At 43.9% G+C, this 19994-nt stretch overlaps 1 protein-coding gene across 3 annotated transcripts in view; it reads right to left on the reverse strand.

Moving 5' to 3' along the window:
* Window positions 1-15251: 15251 nt before the first annotated feature.
* LOC134984188 (zinc finger protein 585A-like) overlaps window positions 15252-19994 on the reverse strand; it is a 199702-nt gene continuing 194959 nt past the window's right edge. The window contains exon 6 of one of the 3 annotated variants that reach the window (XM_063949815.1): window positions 15252-18289. In XM_063949815.1, coding sequence (XP_063805885.1) covers window positions 16135-18289 — 2155 coding nt within the window. In that variant the 3' untranslated portion in view covers window positions 15252-16134. Of the gene's footprint in view, window positions 18591-19994 lie in introns of all 3 variants that reach the window. The other 2 variants (XM_063949814.1, XM_063949813.1) reach the window with 2 other exon arrangements.

Below are 19994 nucleotides of genomic sequence, written 5' to 3' on the forward strand. Positions count from 1 at the left end.
CTTGGAAGGTATGCTCTGGGGGCTACTGGCTTACTGTGTCCACCTGCCCACCGTCCTGAGGACTCCTGGCCATACCCCTTTGTCCTCCAGACTGCCTCTTCCTGCAGGAATTACAAAAAAATGTTTGTATCTTAATTTAACTATCGTGTGTTTGCAATGTAGAGTACCATGAGCATAACTCAAAAGAAAAAAGAAAAAAGAAACATCTCTAGAGGAGAGAAAGAAGAAGAAAATGAAAATGTCAGGTTTGCCATTCACCAACAGGCATATCAGTGTCTATACAAAATTTCCCTTCACCAGTATTCCCATTCTCCACCCTTTGTGCATGACAAGGCACACTACAGTAATACTGGTGTCATCATGCTGTTGAGATATACTGGGTTCGGGCAGAACTCTGAAGGACCTAGGCATGTGGAGTTTGAACTGTACTTGGGTCCATGTATTGTACCACCCTGTGTGAACGCAAAAGATGAAGAGGAAACTGTAGAGAAACAGGATAGAGGTTGGTGACAGATGAGTTTGTAGAGGTGATGAAGATTTTATAAAAATTTGACAACTGGATTGGGCACTACGGGGAAGTGATTCTCTACTTGGTCTACTCCCCTTAAAAAAAAATTCTGTGTGTCTTATCTCTACTGGGACTATCCCAGCCATCAATCCAGTGTCCTGTCCATCCTAAGTTCATAGGGAACCCGGTATCTGTGAGTTAATTTCCTCTACCTGTGATGGACATGCATCTAGAACAGCGAAATTTAACATTAGTAAGTTGCATTTATTCTGTTCTGTTCTTCCCATTAATCGAATCTGTGTTTTCTATATGGCTTATGATTCCTTACTATATGTCCCTTGGTCCCGTCTATGTGTTTAATAATGTGACTTGTGTTTTCTGTCTAGGGGATCTACATTGACTATGTGTCCTACTACTCCTACAATCTCTGGCAAAATGCCCTTCCTTCCTACAAGTGTAACATATTATTGACCATTAGGGATCTGGGGTTTGGACTGATGGGTCTTTCTTGTATGTGCCAGTATACTTACCATCCTCAACCTCTCCACCTGTTGTTCTCTGCACCTAGCACTATTCTTGTGATGTTCAATAGCACACTATCTAAGATTAGCTACTGTGACCCCTTTCCAATTTTGCAAGGAAGTCTGCACCCTGACACTCAATGCCTTATTAAGCCCGTCCATTTGCACAGAGACAGCCACCTCCCATTTGCCGAATTAGTGTTTACCAGTGGTCTTATCCAGATGGAGAGTTTTCTATTACTGCAAGAGACAAAAAAAAAAAGTTTAACAAGCTTCTAGGTCATGCAAAGTATTCATTCAATCCTTCTCATCCCGTATTAAGGGTCTGTACATGGTCCAACAAACATTTCCAAGCTCATCTTTACTAGGGGCATTACTAGGAATGAATACTTCTTATATGGTAACTGAAAGAAAAACCCTGGGGTTACCTTGTCTCTGCCCGCTTTCCTACTGGCAAATACTAATGTTCCGACAGGTTTTTTCCCCCCATTTCTCACGTTACTTTCTTGATTTTTTTGTTTTATTTTTGGGTTTTACTATATATGTACACGAATGATACCATACTTACCTGTTCCACTGGTCTCAGCCACTTCCCCCACAGGCTACTGCTCTTCTTTTACCGGTTGGCTACTCCTCTGGGTGCATGAGAAATGGCTGAAAACGATCAGGTCACCTTCTCCTCCTAAATAAAACTTCAACATTCATTAGTACATATATAGGTTACAGTGATATTTTTAATATTTTTATTATTTTCTATAGTTTGTATGCTGGCCGTAACTGCTTCCACATCTACATATGGCTGTGTACTTTCATTCTCTTTTTTTTTTCTTTTTACTTATTTATTGTTGCTACAAGTTCAAACAGTTCTTATATTTCCATTCTTGTCTTATATGACTTTGGTTAGACATACCACCTGCAATACCTTAGGATCAAACTCACCAACCCCTCTTGCTGTCACAGGTTTAAACACTTTGTATGTCTGACCCTTTGTTTTCAGGATTTTATCAGACATATTCTTATCCTTAAGTTCTGCTATACCTCTGGTTCAAAGCTGCCCACCTTAGGGAATGGTACCCTATCTTTGTCAGTCATACGTTCCCATTCAGACAAAAAGTCTTCAGCGTGTGGACCATATTTCCCACACATAATACTCTTTCCCTTTAAACTTCGCTGACCCCCTGGGCCGCGACTCTTCAACCTGAACCCTGGTTAAACGTCCCTTACTTGAGCAACTGGCTCCCATAATTGTGGGCCTTTTCCCAGAAACACCAAAATACTCAATATAAGGTGACGGTGAAAGTTCTCCGAGCGCTCTTCACCCGCTCACCGCCCACATTGGCCAGTACTACCATACACTGTTGATAGCGAAGGCAATGTACCCAACTTAGGGCTCCTATCAGACCTTACAACACCGTCATTTCTTTCGGTGGAAGTTCTGTTTGGAATATTTTCCTGAGAGAGGCAGCGAAAAATTCCTTTTCGGTATCTTTCAACTGGAATTGTTTGTAGGGTGAAAAACAGAGAAATTAGATAACTATCCTTCACCCTTTCCAGTGAAGCCCACCAGGGAGATGTCCCGACGTTGTCAAAGAAAAACCCCTTTTGTCTATGCAATCACGTCTGCGTATGCTCTCCCATAGCGCATATGGCACAATGGTATCACGTTGTGCTGTGCAGAACACACGGACATGCGATGCAATAGCACAGCCTATAGATACTAGTTATCTATATGCCCTATGATTGCTGTAGACTACCTAACCTAGACCACTCCAGACCACTTCAGACCACTTCAGTGTATGGGATCACTAAGACCACTTCAGACCACATCAGGTCTAATCACGCAAGGTTGCGAACCCTACGCCGCCAGGCCTCTACTAACCTGGTGTTACCACTTCAGACCACTTCAGTTTCTGGGTTCAGTTCCACTCTGTCCGCTTTCACTCACACAAATACACTTTGGTTTTTCTGTACAGAAAATGTTTTCATTCAGATAGGCAGCTTTACCCCAGAGGCAATACAGTTTTTTTAAACTAAATTTAGCGTAACCTGCTTTTGAAATCTGATAGTTATATGCTATTGTATTGTGGCTACTGTCCCACCTTTAAACTGAATGAAATATCATGTGGTTTTGCGCACACACCCTTACGCAAGCTTACGTAATTACGCAACCATGCATACCGCTATGCCACGTGTGCGGCCTTGCGCCATGTGCACGTTTTTGTACGATGTCCTCACGTTCTGTACCACGTGTACCAATGTGCGTACGCAATAAAACAAATCACACAGCTTCTATAAATGTGAGCAATACTAACTATAATCGCTCACTTAACACAACACAGTTTTTTCTGTATAAACCTTTACAACCAGGCCAGACTGCGTTTGTGCTTTACACGTACTTCCTTAAAATACTGTTATTTCAGTTTTAGCTATATAGCAACAAATGTATCCTATTTCACACAGATCTATAATGACTCTAGCAATAATCAATAATTTAAATAATATGATTCAGATTGGATAGCTATCTTGCAGAACATACACTGATATAAATATACACATAATTATAATAATATTATATATATGTACCATTCACTGGTCTTCTATGAGACTCGTTTACCCATTCAGTGCTTCTAATTTGCATATCAAAGCTATGTGCTTTTGCCTGCCTGTAAAAGTGGTTTTCACTGCTAAGAAAAATCAGTTACACAGGTTAATTAACATTTCAATGGCTATCCTAAACTAGCAAGCAGATTTAACTAAATCCTGGAGGAAAAAGAAAAAAACTTTGTTTATATCTGTGTGTAATTCTTACATAAAGTATTCATCTATTAACTCTCACTAGGCCCAGCTGAAACTATTTGTAATTGACTAAGGCATGGGTTAAATAAATGCATTGGTAACTCATAAATAGGTTTTTTTTAACTCAGGCCTAAAATAACTTCTGGTGCTTGTATGGTGTGTGATTTCTTTGTGACAAAGGAAGCCGCATGGTCTGTCCTCCATTTTGGACTAACCACATGGGCTGTCCACCATTTTGTGTAACCCTCATGGATGTGGAAGGGGGAGGAGCAGCGTCCATTTTGGGAAGGTCATTTTCTAAATGGCTGATTTTCACTGCTCAGAATAATCAGCTTTCCTTGGTCACATCAAACACCATATAAAGGCTATGCAGCAACTTTTAAATATACTTTTAAACCTACTTAAACAGATAAACAATCCAATCTGAATCAAACACAATATGACTTATTTGAACCTTGTTTTGCAACAATAAAAATAAATTTTAGCATCTTAAATATTATGAGAAACGCATTGTCCCTTGAAATTTCATATCATTGGCTTACTGATACCACAACAATACATTAACGTGGATGTTATTTTCATCAGCTTCGCAATGCGTTCATCGGAGCCGGTCAATTACAGCCACGTTTGTAATGTACAGTGCATCATTAAGACCCTGATATCCCGTAAGAGCTCTCATCTGTGAATGCCAAATTTATTTCTCACAAATATTTAAAATGCCCACTCTAATATATATTGTAAATGCCTGCACCTCTTATTACCATAATCCATGAATGTGCGCTATACATAGCAAAACACTGCATCCCATAAGAGAAAACAATACACCCACATATTATCTGAGTTCCAAAGCTCATTGATGTATATATTTGTTATTAAAAGGACATGGATTCAATATATATTACAATGTACAGTATACCTATAGTTACATGATTACAACACACACAGTAAGCAATTAATACATACAGTTACATACAGTTACAGGCCAGCGATACAATACCATTCCCTCAATGCTTATGTCTCTCTCTTTCTCTAAAATCATGCCAGGACTCCATCTTACGCTGAGACCAAAACAGGAACTGAGCTGGCAATAACTCCATCATCGTCTCAGACCTTACAGCAACTCTGAGACCAAAACAGGAACTACCTTCCTGTGTGATCAGAAATGTGTTATCTAGTTTGGGGGAGGGGACTCTCTCTCATTCATGATGAGTCACTAGTTCCTTTGTATATGCTAATCAGGTTCAGCCTTGAAGACATCCAAAGGGCTGGCCCGAGTTTCCTGTCCACTGTCCTAATAAGAGTGATTTTAGCTTTTATACATTTAATCATAATTATCCGCAGCAATGTCCCACAACTTCACAACAAGCATCAGATGAATTTACACATCAATCTGGTTGCTTCAATAGTAAACATGACAGATCTATCTTGTTTCGTTCAAATAATACACATACATGACATTACTTCCTTATATATAATTCTAAATCATCATGATGTCTGATACCACCACAATTATGTACTGCATGAAATAAATGTTGAATCTATCTCTGTGGCATGTCCATGTAAATGCGTGTGTTACCATATATTGCTGTGCTCGCAGCGCGTATTTGCAAGTATAGCGACTCATAATGTGTGTAGTTTGTATGTTCTCTTTATGTAATATTTCTGACTTCGACACTGTGTATGACTAAGGCTGTATACAGAGCAAAATGTGACTAGGATGCACCAGGAGACTGCGCTGAGTAATGTGATATATGAAACCTGTATACTGTGTATGACTGAGGCTGTATACAGAGCAAAATGTGAGTAGGACGCACCAGGAGACTGCGCTGAGTAATGTAATATATGACACCTGTATACTGTGTGTGACTGAGGCTGTATACGGAGCACAATGTGACTAGTACGCACCAGCAGACTGTGCTGAGTAATGTAATATATGATACCTGTATACTGTGTGTGTGACTGAGTTTGTATACGGAGCACAATGTGACTAGGACGCTCCAGGAGACTGCGCTGAGTAATGAGATATGGGACACCTGTATACTGTGTGTGACTGAGGCTATATACGGAGTACAATGTGACTAGGACGCATCGGGAGACTGCGCTGAATAATGTGATATGTGACAACTGTATACTGTGTGTGACTGAGTCTATATACAGAGGTTGCGGCTCCTACATTGTAGCACTCAGTGTACACACTGAAGAGACTCAGTCACACACAGATATACAACGGTTATATCACATTACTCAGCACAGTCTCCTCGTGCATCCTAGTCACATTGCATTGTGATGAAGATGCACTTTTGGTAAAAAAGACGACCAATGCTAGAAGATTCTCACGAGACCTGGCATGCCAAGAGGGATCTTTGGTGTGACTGCAGGAAAGATGTAGGAGGACATATCTGTATTTGTACTTTCTTCCAAATCTACAAAGTCTTATACTAAGTACACATTTAAGCCCTGTGCTGATAAGGTCCTTATTTGATAAGAACTTTTTTTTAAAAGAACACATTTATATTAAACTTCCCCTCTGTTTCCTCCTGCCAGCTACCATATTCCCTCACACATGTTCCTCACACTGATGCCTAATGCCTTATAGTGTTATTATGTGTTTTCACATTCACAGAAATGAGATGAGACTATCTAGTCATCCTTCAGGCCTTAACCAAAGAAATACCTGAACTCAGAACCTTATCACAGACCCGTGGAGGCTGGCCCAAACACATACAGACCCATGAAGGCTGGCCCAAACACATACAGCCCCATGAAGGCTGACCCAAACACATACAGACCCTATGAAGGCTGACCCAAACACATACAGATCCCATGAAGGCTGACCCAAACACATACAGACCCCATGAAGGCTGGCCCAAACATACAGATCCCATGAAGGCTCGACCAAACACATACAGACCCAATGAAGGCTGGCCCAAACACATACAGACCCCATGAAGGCTGGCCCAAACACATACAGACCCCATGAAGGCTGGCCCAAACACATACAGATGCCATGAAGGCTGACCCAAACACATACAGACCCCATGAAGGCTGGCCCAAACACATACAGACCCCATGAAGGCTGGCCCAAACACATACAGACCCCATGAAGGCGGGCCCAAACACATACAGATCCCATGAAGGCTGGAACAAACACAAACAGCCCCCGTGAAGGCTGGCCCAAACACATACAGACCCATGAAGGCTGGACCAAACACATACAGATCCCATGAAGGCTGGACCAAACACATACAGATCCCATGAAGGCTGGTCCAAACACAAACAGCCCCCGATGAAGGCTGGCCCAAACACACACAGACCCCATGAAGGCGGGCCCAGACACATACAGACCCCATGAAGGCTGACCCAAACACATACAGACCCCATGAAGGCTGGCCCAAACACATACAGACCCCATGAAGGTGGGCCCAAACACATACAGACCCCATGAAGGCTGACCCAAACACATACAGATCCCATGAAGGCTGCCCCAAACACATACAGACCCCATGAAGGCTGGCCCAAACACATACAGACCCATGAAGGCTGGCCCAAACACATACAGATCCATAAAGGCTGGTCCAAACACATACAGCCCCCGTGAAGGCTGGCCCAAACACATACAGACCCCATGAAGGCTGGACCAAACACAAACAGCCCCCAGGAAGGCTGGTCCAAACACATACAGACCCCAGGAAGGCTAGTCCAAACACATACAGACCCCAGGAAGGCTGGCCCAAACACATACAGACCCCATGAAGGCGGGCCCAAACACATACAGACCCATGCAGGCTGGCCCATACACATACAGATCCCATGAAGGCAGGCCCAAACACATACAGATCCCATGAAGGCGGGCCCAAACACATACAGACCCATGCAGGCTGGCCCAAACACATACAGACCTCATGAAGGCTGGACCAAACACAAACAGCCCCCAGGAAGGCTGGCCCAAACACATACAGACCCCATGAAGGCTGGCCCAAACACATACAGACCTCATGAAGGGTGGCCCAGACACATACAGACCCCATGAAGGCTGGCCCAAACACATACAGATCCCATGAAGGCTGGCCCAAACACATACAGATCCCATGAAGGCTGGCCCAAACACATACAGACCCCATGAAGGCTAGCCCAAACACATACAGACCCCATGAAGGCTGGCCCAAACACATACAGACCCCATGAAGGCTGGACCAAACACAAACAGCCCCCAGGAAGGCTGGCCCATACACATACAGACCCCATGAAGGCTGGCCCAAACACAGACCCCATGAAGGCTGGACCAAACACAAACAGCCCCCAGGAAGGCTGGCCCAAACACATACAGACCCCATGAAGGCTGGCCCAAACACATACAGACCTCATGAAGGGTGGCCCAGACACATACAGACCCCATGAAGGCTGGCCCAAACACATACAGACCCCATGAAGGCTGGCCCAAACACATACAGACCCCATGAAGGCTGACCCAAACACATACAGACCCATGAAGGCTGGCCCAAACACATACAGACCCCATGAAGGCGGGCCCAAACACATACAGACCCCATGAAGGCTGGTCCAAACACAAACAGCAGCCGTGAAGGCTGACCCAAACACATACAGACCCCCTGAAAGGCTGCCCCAAACACATACAGATCCCATGAAGGCGGGCCCAAACACATACAGACCCCATGAAGGCGGGCCCAAACACATACAGACCCCATGAAGGCTGTTCCAAACACAAACAGCAGCCGTGAAGGCTGGCCCAAACACATACAGACCCCATGAAGGCTGGCCCAAACACATACAGACCCATGAAGGCTGGACCAAACATAAACAGCCCCCAGGAAGGCTGGTCCAAACACATACAGACCCCAGGAAGGCTGGCCCAAACACATACAGACCCCATGAAGGCGGGCCCAAACACATACAGACCCCATGAAGGCTGGCCCAAACACATACAGACCCATGCAGGCTGGCCCAAACACATACAGACCCCATGAAGGTGGGCCCAAACACATACAGACCCCATGAAGGCTGGTCCAAACACAAACAGCAGCCGTGAAGGCTGGCCTAAACACATACAGACCCCATGAAGGCTGGCCCAAACACATACAGACCCCATGAAGGCTGGACCAAACACAAACAGCCCCCAGGAAGGCTGGTCCAAACACATACAGACCCCAGGAAGGCTGGCCCAAACACATACTGACCCCATGAAGGCTGGCCCTAACACATACAGATCCCATGAAGGCTGGCCCAAACACATACAGGCCCATGCAGGCTGGCTCAAACACATACAGACCCCATGAAGGTGGGCCCAAACACATACAGACCCCATGAAGGCTGGTCCAAACACAAACAGCCCCCAGGAAGGCTGGCCCAAACACATACAGACCCCAGGAAGGCTGGCCCAAACACATACAGACCCTATGAAGGCTGACCCAAACACATACAGACACCATGAAGGCTGACCCAAACACATACAGACCTCATGAAGGGTGGCCCAAACACATACAGACCCCATGAAGGCTGGTCCAAACACAAACAGCCCCCAGGAAGGCTGGCCCAAACACATATAGACCCCAGGAAGGCTGGCCCAAACACATACAGACCCTATGAAGGCTGACCCAAACACATACAGACACCATGAAGGCTGACCCAAACACATACAGACCTCATGAAGGGTGGCCCAAACACATACAGACCCGTGAAGGCTGGCCCAAACACAAACAGCCCCCAGGAAGGCTGGTCCAAACACATACAGACCCCAGGAAGGCTGGCCCAAACACATACTGACCCCATGAAGGCTGGCCCTAACACATACAGATCCCATGAAGGCTGGCCCAAACACATACAGACCCATGCAGGCTGGCCCAAACACATACAGACCCCATGAAGGTGGGCCCAAACACATACAGACCCCATGAAGGCTGGTCCAAACACAAACAGCCCCCAGGAAGGCTGGCCCAAACACATACAGACCCCAGGAAGGCTGGCCCAAACACATACAGACCCTATGAAGGCTGACCCAAACACATACAGACACCATGAAGGCTGACCCAAACACATACAGACCTCATGAAGGGTGTCCCAAACACATACAGACCTCATGAAGGCTGACCCAAACACATACAGATCCCATGAAGGCTGGCCCAAACACATACAGACCCTATGAAGGCTGGCCCAAACACATACAGACCCATGAAGGCTGGCCCAAACACATACAGACCCCATGAAGGCTGCCCCAAACACATGCAGACCTCGCAAAGGTTGGTCCAAACACATACAAACCCCATGAAGGCTGACCCAAACACATACAGACCCGTACAGGCTGTCTCAAACACATACAGACCCGTACAGGCTGAACCAAACACATACAGACCCCATACAGGCCTGGTGCCAAGTAATGACCTAGGAGGTATTTAACTTTGTCAGTGTCCAGTTGAATTTTGTCCTGCGACACCTTGTGACCTGTTTCTGCAAGAAAACACAACAACTGTTTAGTATCTGACACCAATACTTCAAATGATTTGCAGCACAACAGCAGGTCATCCACATACTGGATAAGTTATCTGTAGGTACAAAAGATTGCAGGTTATTTTGCAAGTACAAGGAAAAGACGGTCTATAAATCCTTTGGTTAATGTAGGCCAAGTATACTGAACTCCCTTGTAGATATTGAGAAACAGGATGTACCGACACTGAGAAAAAGGCACTACATGGATTTATCGCAGTGATATGTAGTGTCTGCAGGAATCTGCATCAAAATGATGGCTGGATTAGTGATTAATGAAGGTCTATATGGCTGTTATTTGCCTCGTCCAATACAGTGTAATCTATCGCCTTTCATCAACATCACATTTTTCTCATTGGATAGCCTGTATTCTACCGTTACTTACACACAAGGTTAGTAACCATACTACACCAACATACTGTACATTTCTCTGCTTATCTCAAAATATCTCTCAAACTGGCCGCTTCACTCTTCCCAAGATCTACGTCTCTCATCCACACTCATTACTTGCTCCCATGCACGATTACAAACTTTCTTCGGACTGCACCCATTCTATGAAATGCCCTATCACGTACAAGCTTTCCCTGAAAACTCACTTATTCAGACAAGTCTATCGAATCCCAGAAGCTCTCACATTATCTTTATAGCTTTTCTCTACAATCAGAACATATTTTCATACATATTTTCTTTCTACTGACCCTGGTTCATCACTGCATATCGTGCAACCCACTGAGAATCTTTGCAATCTGGAAGACAACTATGCACTAGTTAGCATCAATCCTTGTGTATCAATGCCTATACTTTGTTAGGGATCTCAAGAAGTATATCCTTTACAGAAAAAGAAACAACAAAACCAAAGTGTCTGGCGCTAGATTAATGAGTACTATGTCTCTATAAAAAGAGAGAGGACAACCTATATTCGGCTGCCTTCACAATTTGTACCTGGAAATCCACCCAACATACAAATGCAAACAAGAAAAAATATAAGTGAAGGCGCACAGAAAAATATAGTAACCGACTGCTGTTTTGATACAAATTAATGATTTATTGCTAATTACATTTAAAATCTTAAAATGCACACAATAAAACAAGAGTAATTACCATAAGACCAAAAAACATTAATTTTGTTAATTATTCCACATATATTAATGTTAGCTCCACACAGACTGATGCATTGGTTAGTATAATATAAAAATAATTATATCTGGATGAGTATTTATAATGATTAGGTATAAAATATACTAATATTGTCCCATTATGAGAAGGAAAACTGAAGGGATGTTCTCTATTTGTCTTTCTTTGTTTCTTCCTCCTTATAAACTATTAAATATTGAATATTAAACTAAAATATATGTCTCTATATATGATCTCTGTCTCTTCCTATAGGATAACTGGATGTATGATTGTTGTTTTTTTTTTTATAAACATCTCTCTATATACTTTGACCTTTACATATAAGCGTACAAGGGTTTTAAATTTCTATGGAACAATTACATACTACTAAATAGAGTGTGACATTTTTTAAAATGTGTATGAAGAGAACTCCAAGAATGTGTTGTATATTTATTACTAATGAAACAAATAGTGCGCAAGAAGTGGTTCAGAGAAATGTCCTGCTCAAACCCAGCTAATTGGTTTAGCGGGATCAAAGAGTAGATTGTTGGAATAGTAATGTTTTTATTAAAAATTGTTGGCTTAGCAATTTGCATATATCTGTATTTTAAGATGCTGTTTGTTTCCTTTTAGCTTGAAAGAAGTCTGTAAACTCAAAGATGTGAATTCTCCAAGTTTAAGAAACTACAGAAGAGCTTGGAAAGAAGGAGCCATTAGCAGTCTACCTTAATGGATATGATGTATTGTAAACGGTTCTTTACCTTCCGTGAGATAGAGTGACAAGCACGATCCTATGGGAATATAACCTTTAGCACCATTATAGCTAGACTGTTTGCTTGTAGCTCAACTGTAATGTCATATTATTATGAAAGGAGGGACTGAGAGAGAATAATTGAGCTTAAGCAGCTATCAGCCATTTTGTTAGCAGCTATGAGCCATTTTGTTAAGTAGCAGCCATGATGTAGTGAAAAAGAAGTATGCTTTGCTGGAGAAAGCATAATAATGCTGACATTTCATAGTTAGTACGTTCTGTGCGAAGCAAGGTCGTAGCTATAAGTCTTGAAAACATATTATTAGACAGTTTCTGTGTGTTTAGACTTCTTGTGAAGGACATGAAGGAGGGTCGCAGCTAGAAAGGAGTTATGAGAAGAGATGCATTGCTGTTTTAAAATGTGACGTGGATCAAGTGTTCATGCAAGTACCCTTTTGCTATATAACGCCATGCTGATTAAACGAGCTTTAGTCTCATTTTGTGGACATAATTGCGTGTGTTGTCTGCTTTCTGGGATTCCCAATCGATTGGTAAACAAAAGGTATCAAACAGACAATTGAAGGGACTTGATAGTAGGAGGCTTATCTCCGTCAGAGCCAAGTAGGTCTTCCTAGGTGGAGGAGCTGCGGAAGGTATGTAGACTTACCTGCCATAGCCTTGGATATCCACGTATCCAGTTCATCTCCAAACAGGGCCTCACCTGTGAATGGTAGGCTTTCCACACCTTTTCTGGAATCCACATCCGCAGTCCACTGACGTAGCCATAAGCCCCTGCGTGCTGACGCTGCCATGGCCGTGGTGTGTGCATTTAGCAAGCCTATCTCTTTTATGGTCTCAACCATAAAACTTGCACAGTCGTGTATATAGTGTAAGAGTAAAAGAATCTCCTCCTTGGGTAAAGAATTTAAACCCTTCAGTAGGTTACCTGACCATTTTGCAATGGCTCTTGTGATCCAAGCACAAGCTATAGTAGGTCTCTGGGCTACTCCCGCAGCTGTGTACATAGATTTGAGAATGCTCTCAATCTTGCGGTCAGCCGCGTCTTTTAAGGAGGCGCTTTTGTGGACAAATGGCAGGGGTATGAGGCGCTGGCATGGGACTTGAATCTCTATTCATCAGGTCATCCATAGACTGTCTTAACTGTTGCATCTCTTTTTCAGTATGGGACAATTTATTAGAAATATCTGAGATCATCCCTTTTAGAGAATTCAACCATGCTGGCTCGGATCCACTAGTCAGAGAATATGTACTACCCGGAGTACATTTTAGTGATCCCCCTGGAGAAGAAAACACTCTGCAGTACATGAAACACACTCATTGCCTGCCACTGTAATGTTAAAGTATACACACACACCCAGGAGAAAAGTTAAGCCCAGTTAACCCAAACAGAGCCCTTATAGGGGGACACAGTATGATGGCGCCAGCCACACAGCGCCCTTTTTGCTAAAGCTGAGCTTAGCTGGGTCGCAGACTAAACACCCTTAATAGGGTACTAGTATTCCTATACTGCTCCCCCCCCTGCTATGACCCTCTGGCGTCCTTGTGGAAGAGCTGCGTGTTTCTGTCAGGCTGTTCAGTGAGAGCTGCAGAGGGAAAATGGTGCTGGTGAGCCACTGGATCTGCTCAAAGTGAAGCCCCGCCCCCGTAATGGTGCGCGGTCTTGCGAGTTTTTTTATACTGGCTGAGGTTATATGTGTGGTTTACAGTGGGTTAGAACTAGTGATGAGCGGATTCGGTTTTACTCGGTTCTCAAAACGACATCTTATTGGCTATCAAAAACACGTGACATCCGTGAGCCAATAAGATGCCGTTTTGAGAACCGAGTAAAACCGAATCCGCTCATCACTAGTTAGAACCCCTGTAAACTTAGTGCCAGTGTGGGTATAGTTGTGGCTTCAGCGCGCCCCTCACAGCGGAACATGTATGTCTCTGAAGCCTGGAGCCGCAGCCTGTCAGCGCCACCATTACCAGCAGCAACCTGCTAAACGGGACGCTGGCTATCTAATCAACACTCTTACTTCTGGCTCTGTTAGAGGTGGCGGCGTGCTGTGGGACTGTACGGTCGTCGTGGTGGGGCTTGCGAATAGGTCCCTCAGGAGCTCCGTCCTGTCAGCGGGGAACGGGACCATTAACCCTAAAGTACGTTGGGCCGTTTCCCCCACTAAGTAGACAGGCTGGTGCCAATCAGACCTGCCTGAAAGCATATTTTCTATACTGAGTCTGGTAGGAGTGGCATAGATGGAGGAGCCAGCCCACACTATTAATTTCTTAAAGTGCCCAAGGCTCCTAGTGGACCCGTCCATACCCCATGGTACTGATGAGGACCCCAGCATCCTCTAGGACATAAGAGAAAAACACAGAACCTTTGAACAAACATAATTTATTTAAAACCAAATGATAAAACTATTTACACAGAAAGATACGTTCCCCCCCACCACCACCCCTTCCCGGTAAGATCATCCCACTATTTAAATGAGCTGTCAAAATATGACCAGAAATCTTTTGCTTTTAAACTACTTTATTTCATATCTTTAATACACACATTTTTGGCTATATTGGATACTTAAAAAATACTCTATGCACAACAGCCTCTGGGGGTCATTCAGACCCAGCTGCGATAGCGGCCCGCAGCAGTTTACTGGTGGTGACAGCAGCCGTGCCGACACACACATTGCGGTCACATCCCTGAAGAGCTAACGCAGGCCGGTACCATCGTCCGCGGGGCTGCGTAATGTCACATCTGTGTTCATCTCTGATAAACCCCCTATAAGCTTTCAGAGAAAACCTCATATCTCATCTTTTCCTCATTTTTTACAAGTTAATTCAAATGATGAGATCGGTAGCAGCACTACTTTCAGGATTATTACACAAAACACAAGGAAGCATAATCATTAAGTCTAATTATCAACTGGTTCTGTGCGGGACCCATACACCTCTTTACTGCCCCCAGCAGCCCCTGGTACTGTACTGCAGCCATCTGCCCTGTCTCCCTCCACTACTGCCACCCACCCTGTCTCCCCCCCCCCACTACAGCAATAGTGCCACCCACCCTGTCTCCCCCCTGACATCTCAGCACTGCTTGGGGATTCTTGGTACTGCTGGTAACAGTCCTTCATCTGCAGATGGAAGTAATGGAGCAGTAAGGATAGAAGCTGCTTCTGGTACCATGGACCCTGGTCATGTAGGATTGGGAGTCTGTAAGATTATATAAGAGTCACCATCTTACAGGCAGCCGGTGAAGGGAGCAGAGAATGGCTGTTATGTGGCAGGAACGGGCTGGTTAGGTAACAGCCTGGCTGCTGCATTCTGTACAAGCTACAAGCGGTGCAATTCTTTTGCTGGGAGACCCAGGTAGAGGACATTGCAGTAGTCTATGTGTGATGATACAAGTGCATGTATGACTGTAGGTAGATCTTCTGAGGGAAATAAGTGCTGGAGTCTGGCTATGTTCCTCAGATGAGGATCTGATTGTGGCTGATACCTGATGTTCAAGTGTCACACCACCATCCAGGACACCAAGATTACACACATGATCCGCATTTTGTAACTCTGTACCCACAAGCGTAAGTCTGGTTGGTAGGTAAAGCTGAGCTGTAGCCCTTCCCTTTGTTGGTGAGCTTCTATCATATGGATCTGTTTCGCCAGGACTGAGTCACAGCCAACTGGCATCACCCACACCTGGAGCTCAGCTAGACATTTAGGATTGGTATTGGGTTCTCAGTACCCGGAGAAAAAGACAGGTCATCTGTATAGCAGTGGTAGATGAGGGCATGACATCTGATTATTTCACCCAGTGGTAGCATGTATATTGCAAAAAGCATAGGAGATAGGATAAGAACCTTGCGGAACATTACATGGCAATGATAAGTATACTCCAGAATAAAATGGTTCCTCACCTGAGTGATGTCTATTGTGTGCAACAAGAGCTAATTTATTTCCGAGTATGGAAATGGCCTCTCACCTGTGTGACTTCTCTGATGTGAAACAAGACTTGATTTCTGTGTAAAACATTTCCCGCACTCAAAGCAAGAAAATGGATTCTCACCTGTGTGACTTCTCTGATGTGAAACAAGACTTGATTTCCGTGTAAAACATTTCCCACACTCAGAGCAAGAAAATGGTTTCTCACCTGTGTGACTTCGCTGATGTCTACCAAGGTGTGATTTGTGTACAAAACATTTCCCACACTCAGAACATGGAAATGGCTTCTCGCCTGTGTGACTTCGCTGATGTGTAATAAGATCTGCTTTCCGTGTAAAACATTTCCCACACTCAGAACATGGAAATGGCTTCTCACCTGTGGGACTTCGCAATGGCTTCTCACCTGTGTGACTTCGCTGATGTGTAATAAGATCTGATTTCCGTGTAAAACATTTCCTGCACTCACAGCAAGAAAATGGCTTCACACCTGTGTGACTTCTCTGATGTATAACAAAATCTGATTTCCGTGCAAAACATTTTCCACACTCAGAACATGGAAATGGCTTCTCACCTGTGTGACTTCGCTGATGTATAACAAGATCTGCTTTCCGTGTAAAACATTTCCCACACTCAGAGCAAGAAAATGGCTTCTCACCTGTGTGACTTCTCTGATGTAGAACAAGGTCTGATTTGTATGCAAAACATTTCCCACATGCAGAACATTGAAATGGCTTCTCACCTGTGTGACTTCGCTGATGTATAATAAGATCTGATTTCCGTGTAAAACATTTCCCACACTCAGAGCAAGAAAATGGCTTCTCACCTGTGTGACTTCTCTGATGTATAACAAGATCTGATTTCTGTGCAAAACATTTCCCACACTCAGAACATGGAAATGGCTTCTCACCTGTGTGACTTCGCTGATGTGTAACAAGTTGTAATTTCCAGGTAAAACATTTCCCACACTGAAAGCAAGAATATGGCTTCTCACCTGTGTGACTTCTCTGATGTAGAACAAGATTTGATTTGTGTGCAAAACATTTCCCACACACAGAACATGGAAATGGCTTCTCACCTGTGTGACTTCGCTGATGTGTAATAAGATCTAATTTCCGTGTAAAACATTTCCCACACTCAGAGCAAGAAAATAGATTCTCACCTGTGTGACTTCTCTGATGTAGAACAAGATTTGATTTGTGTGCAAAACATTTCCCACACTCAGAACATAGAAATGGCTTCTCACCTGTGTGACTTCGCTGATGTGTAACAAGGTGTGATTTCCAGGTAAAACATTTCCCACACTCAGAACATGAAAATGGTGATGTATCTGTGTGACTTTTCTTATGTGCAACAAGAGTTGTTTTGTATGTAAAACATTTCCCACACTCAGGACATGGAAATGGCTTCTCACCTGTGTGACTTCGCTGATGTGTAATAAGATCTGATTTCCGTGTAAAACATTTTCCACACTCAGAACATGGAAATGGCTTCTCACCTGTGTGACTTCTCTGATGTAGAACAAGATCTGATTTCTGTGCAAAACATTTCCCACACTCAGAACATGGAAATGGCTTCTCACCTGTGTGACTTTGCTGATGTGTAATAAGTTGTGATTTCCAGGTAAAACATTTCCCACACTCAGAGCAATAAAATGGCTTCTCACCTGTGTGAGTTCTCTGATGTCTAACAAGAGCTAGTTTGTATGTAAAACATTTCCCACACTCAGAACACAGAAATGGCTTTTCCCCTGTGTGACTTCGCTGATGTGTAACAAGTTGTGATTTCCAGGTAAAACATTTCCCACACTCAGAGCAAAAAAATGGCTTCTCACCTGTGTGAGTTCTCTGATGTAGAACAAGATCTGATTTCTGTTGAAAACATTTCCCACACTCAGAACATGGAAATGGCTTCTCACCTGTGTGACTTTGCTGATGTGTAATAAGTTGTGATTTCCGTGTAAAACATTTCCCACACTCAGAACATGGAAATGGCTTCTCACCTGTGTGAATTCTCTGATGTAGAACAAGATCTGATTTCTGTGTAAAACATTTCCCACACTCAGAACATGGAAATGGCTTCTCACCTGTGTGAGTTCTCTGATGTGTAACAAGATGTGATTTGTGTGTAAAACATTTCCCACACTCAGAACATGGAAATGGCCTCTCCCTTGCCTTACCTGTCTGTGGGCTAATAGGCTTTGTGTTCCGTGTAAAACATTTGGCATCTATAGAACAGGGAAACACTGTATCTACTCTCAGAGCTTTAACAGATGCACCAATATCAGAGTGATCAGGAGAACATTTCCCAGGATCAGAGGGATCAGCTGATAGAGCTGGATGTATAATTGGGGTAATGGGATTATCTCCTGGAGAATCCTGTCTACTGTCATTATCTTTTATTTCACAATCCGGGGATAACATTAGATGTCCTTCTGAGGTATTCCTGCTTGTGTGTCCATCTGCTGGAAATAAAATACATTATGGAAATGTGACATTTTCTGTAACAATATTAATCTTGTAAACAATAGAAGACGACGACTCTCTGGGACACTTAATTGTAAATGTCTGTGTATAAAGAAGATTTTAAACCTACCGGTAAATCATTTTCTCATAGTCCATAGAGGATGCTGGGGACTACGTAAGGACCATGGGGATAGACGGGCTCCACAGGAGACATGGTCACATCAAGAAAGATTTTAGGTCTGGGTGTGCACTGGCTCCTCCCTCCATGCCCCTCCTCCAGACCCCAGTTAGAGAAACTGTGCCCAGAGGAGATGGACAGTACGAGGAAAGGATTTTTGTTAATCCAAGGGCAAGATTCATACCAGCCACACCAAATCACACCGTATAACTTGTGTATCTATTAAACAGTTAACAGTATGAAAACACAACGTAGCATCAGTCCAACCTGATGAAACTATAACATAACCCTTATGTAAGCAAAACTATATACAAGTCTCACAGAAGTAGTCCGCACCTGGGACGGGCACCCAGCATCCTCTACGGACTACGAGAAAAAGATTTACCGGTAGGTTTAAAATCTTAGAGGATGCTGGGGACTTTGTAAGGACCATGGTGATTATACCAAAGCTCCCAAACGGGCGGGAGAGTGCGGATGACTCTGCAGCACCGAATGAGCAAACCTTAGGTCCTCCTCAGCCAGGGTATCAAATTTATAGAACTTTGCAAAGGTGTTTGAACCCGAACAAGAAGCAACTCGGCACAGTTGTAGTGCAGAGACCCCTCGGGCAGCCGCCCAAGAAGGGCCCACCTTCCTAGTGGAATGGGCCTTGACCGATTTTGGTAACGGCAATCCAGCCGTAGAATGCGCCTGCTCAATCGTGTTACAGATCCAGCGAGCAATAGTCTGCCTCGAAGCAGGGGCGCTAACCTTGTTGGCTGCATATAGGACAAACAGTGCTTCTGTTTTCCTGACTCTAGCCGTTGTGGCCACATACATTTTTAAGGCCCTGTCTACATCAAAGGACTCGGAATCCTCCAAATCTCGTGTAGCCACAGGCACCACAATAGGTTGGTTCATATGAAAAGATGACACCACCTTAAACAAGAACTGAGGAAGGATCCGCAATTCTGCCCTATCCATATGGAAAACCAGATAGGGGCTTTTATGAGACAAAGCCGCCAATTCCGACACTTGCCTAGCCGAAGCCAAGGCTAATAACATGACCACCTTCCAAGTGAGATATTTTAACTCCACCGTTTTAAGTGGTTCAAACCAGTGCGACTTAAGGAAACTCAACACCACGTTAAGGTCCCAAGGCGCCACCGGAGGTATAAAAGGAGGCTGAATATGCAGCACTCCCTTCACAAAAGTCTGTACTTCTGGGAGAGAAGCCAATTCTTTT

The sequence above is a fragment of the Pseudophryne corroboree genome (assembly GCF_028390025.1).
Source record: "Pseudophryne corroboree isolate aPseCor3 chromosome 3 unlocalized genomic scaffold, aPseCor3.hap2 SUPER_3_unloc_4, whole genome shotgun sequence".
Classification (NCBI taxonomy): domain Eukaryota; kingdom Metazoa; phylum Chordata; class Amphibia; order Anura; family Myobatrachidae; genus Pseudophryne; species Pseudophryne corroboree.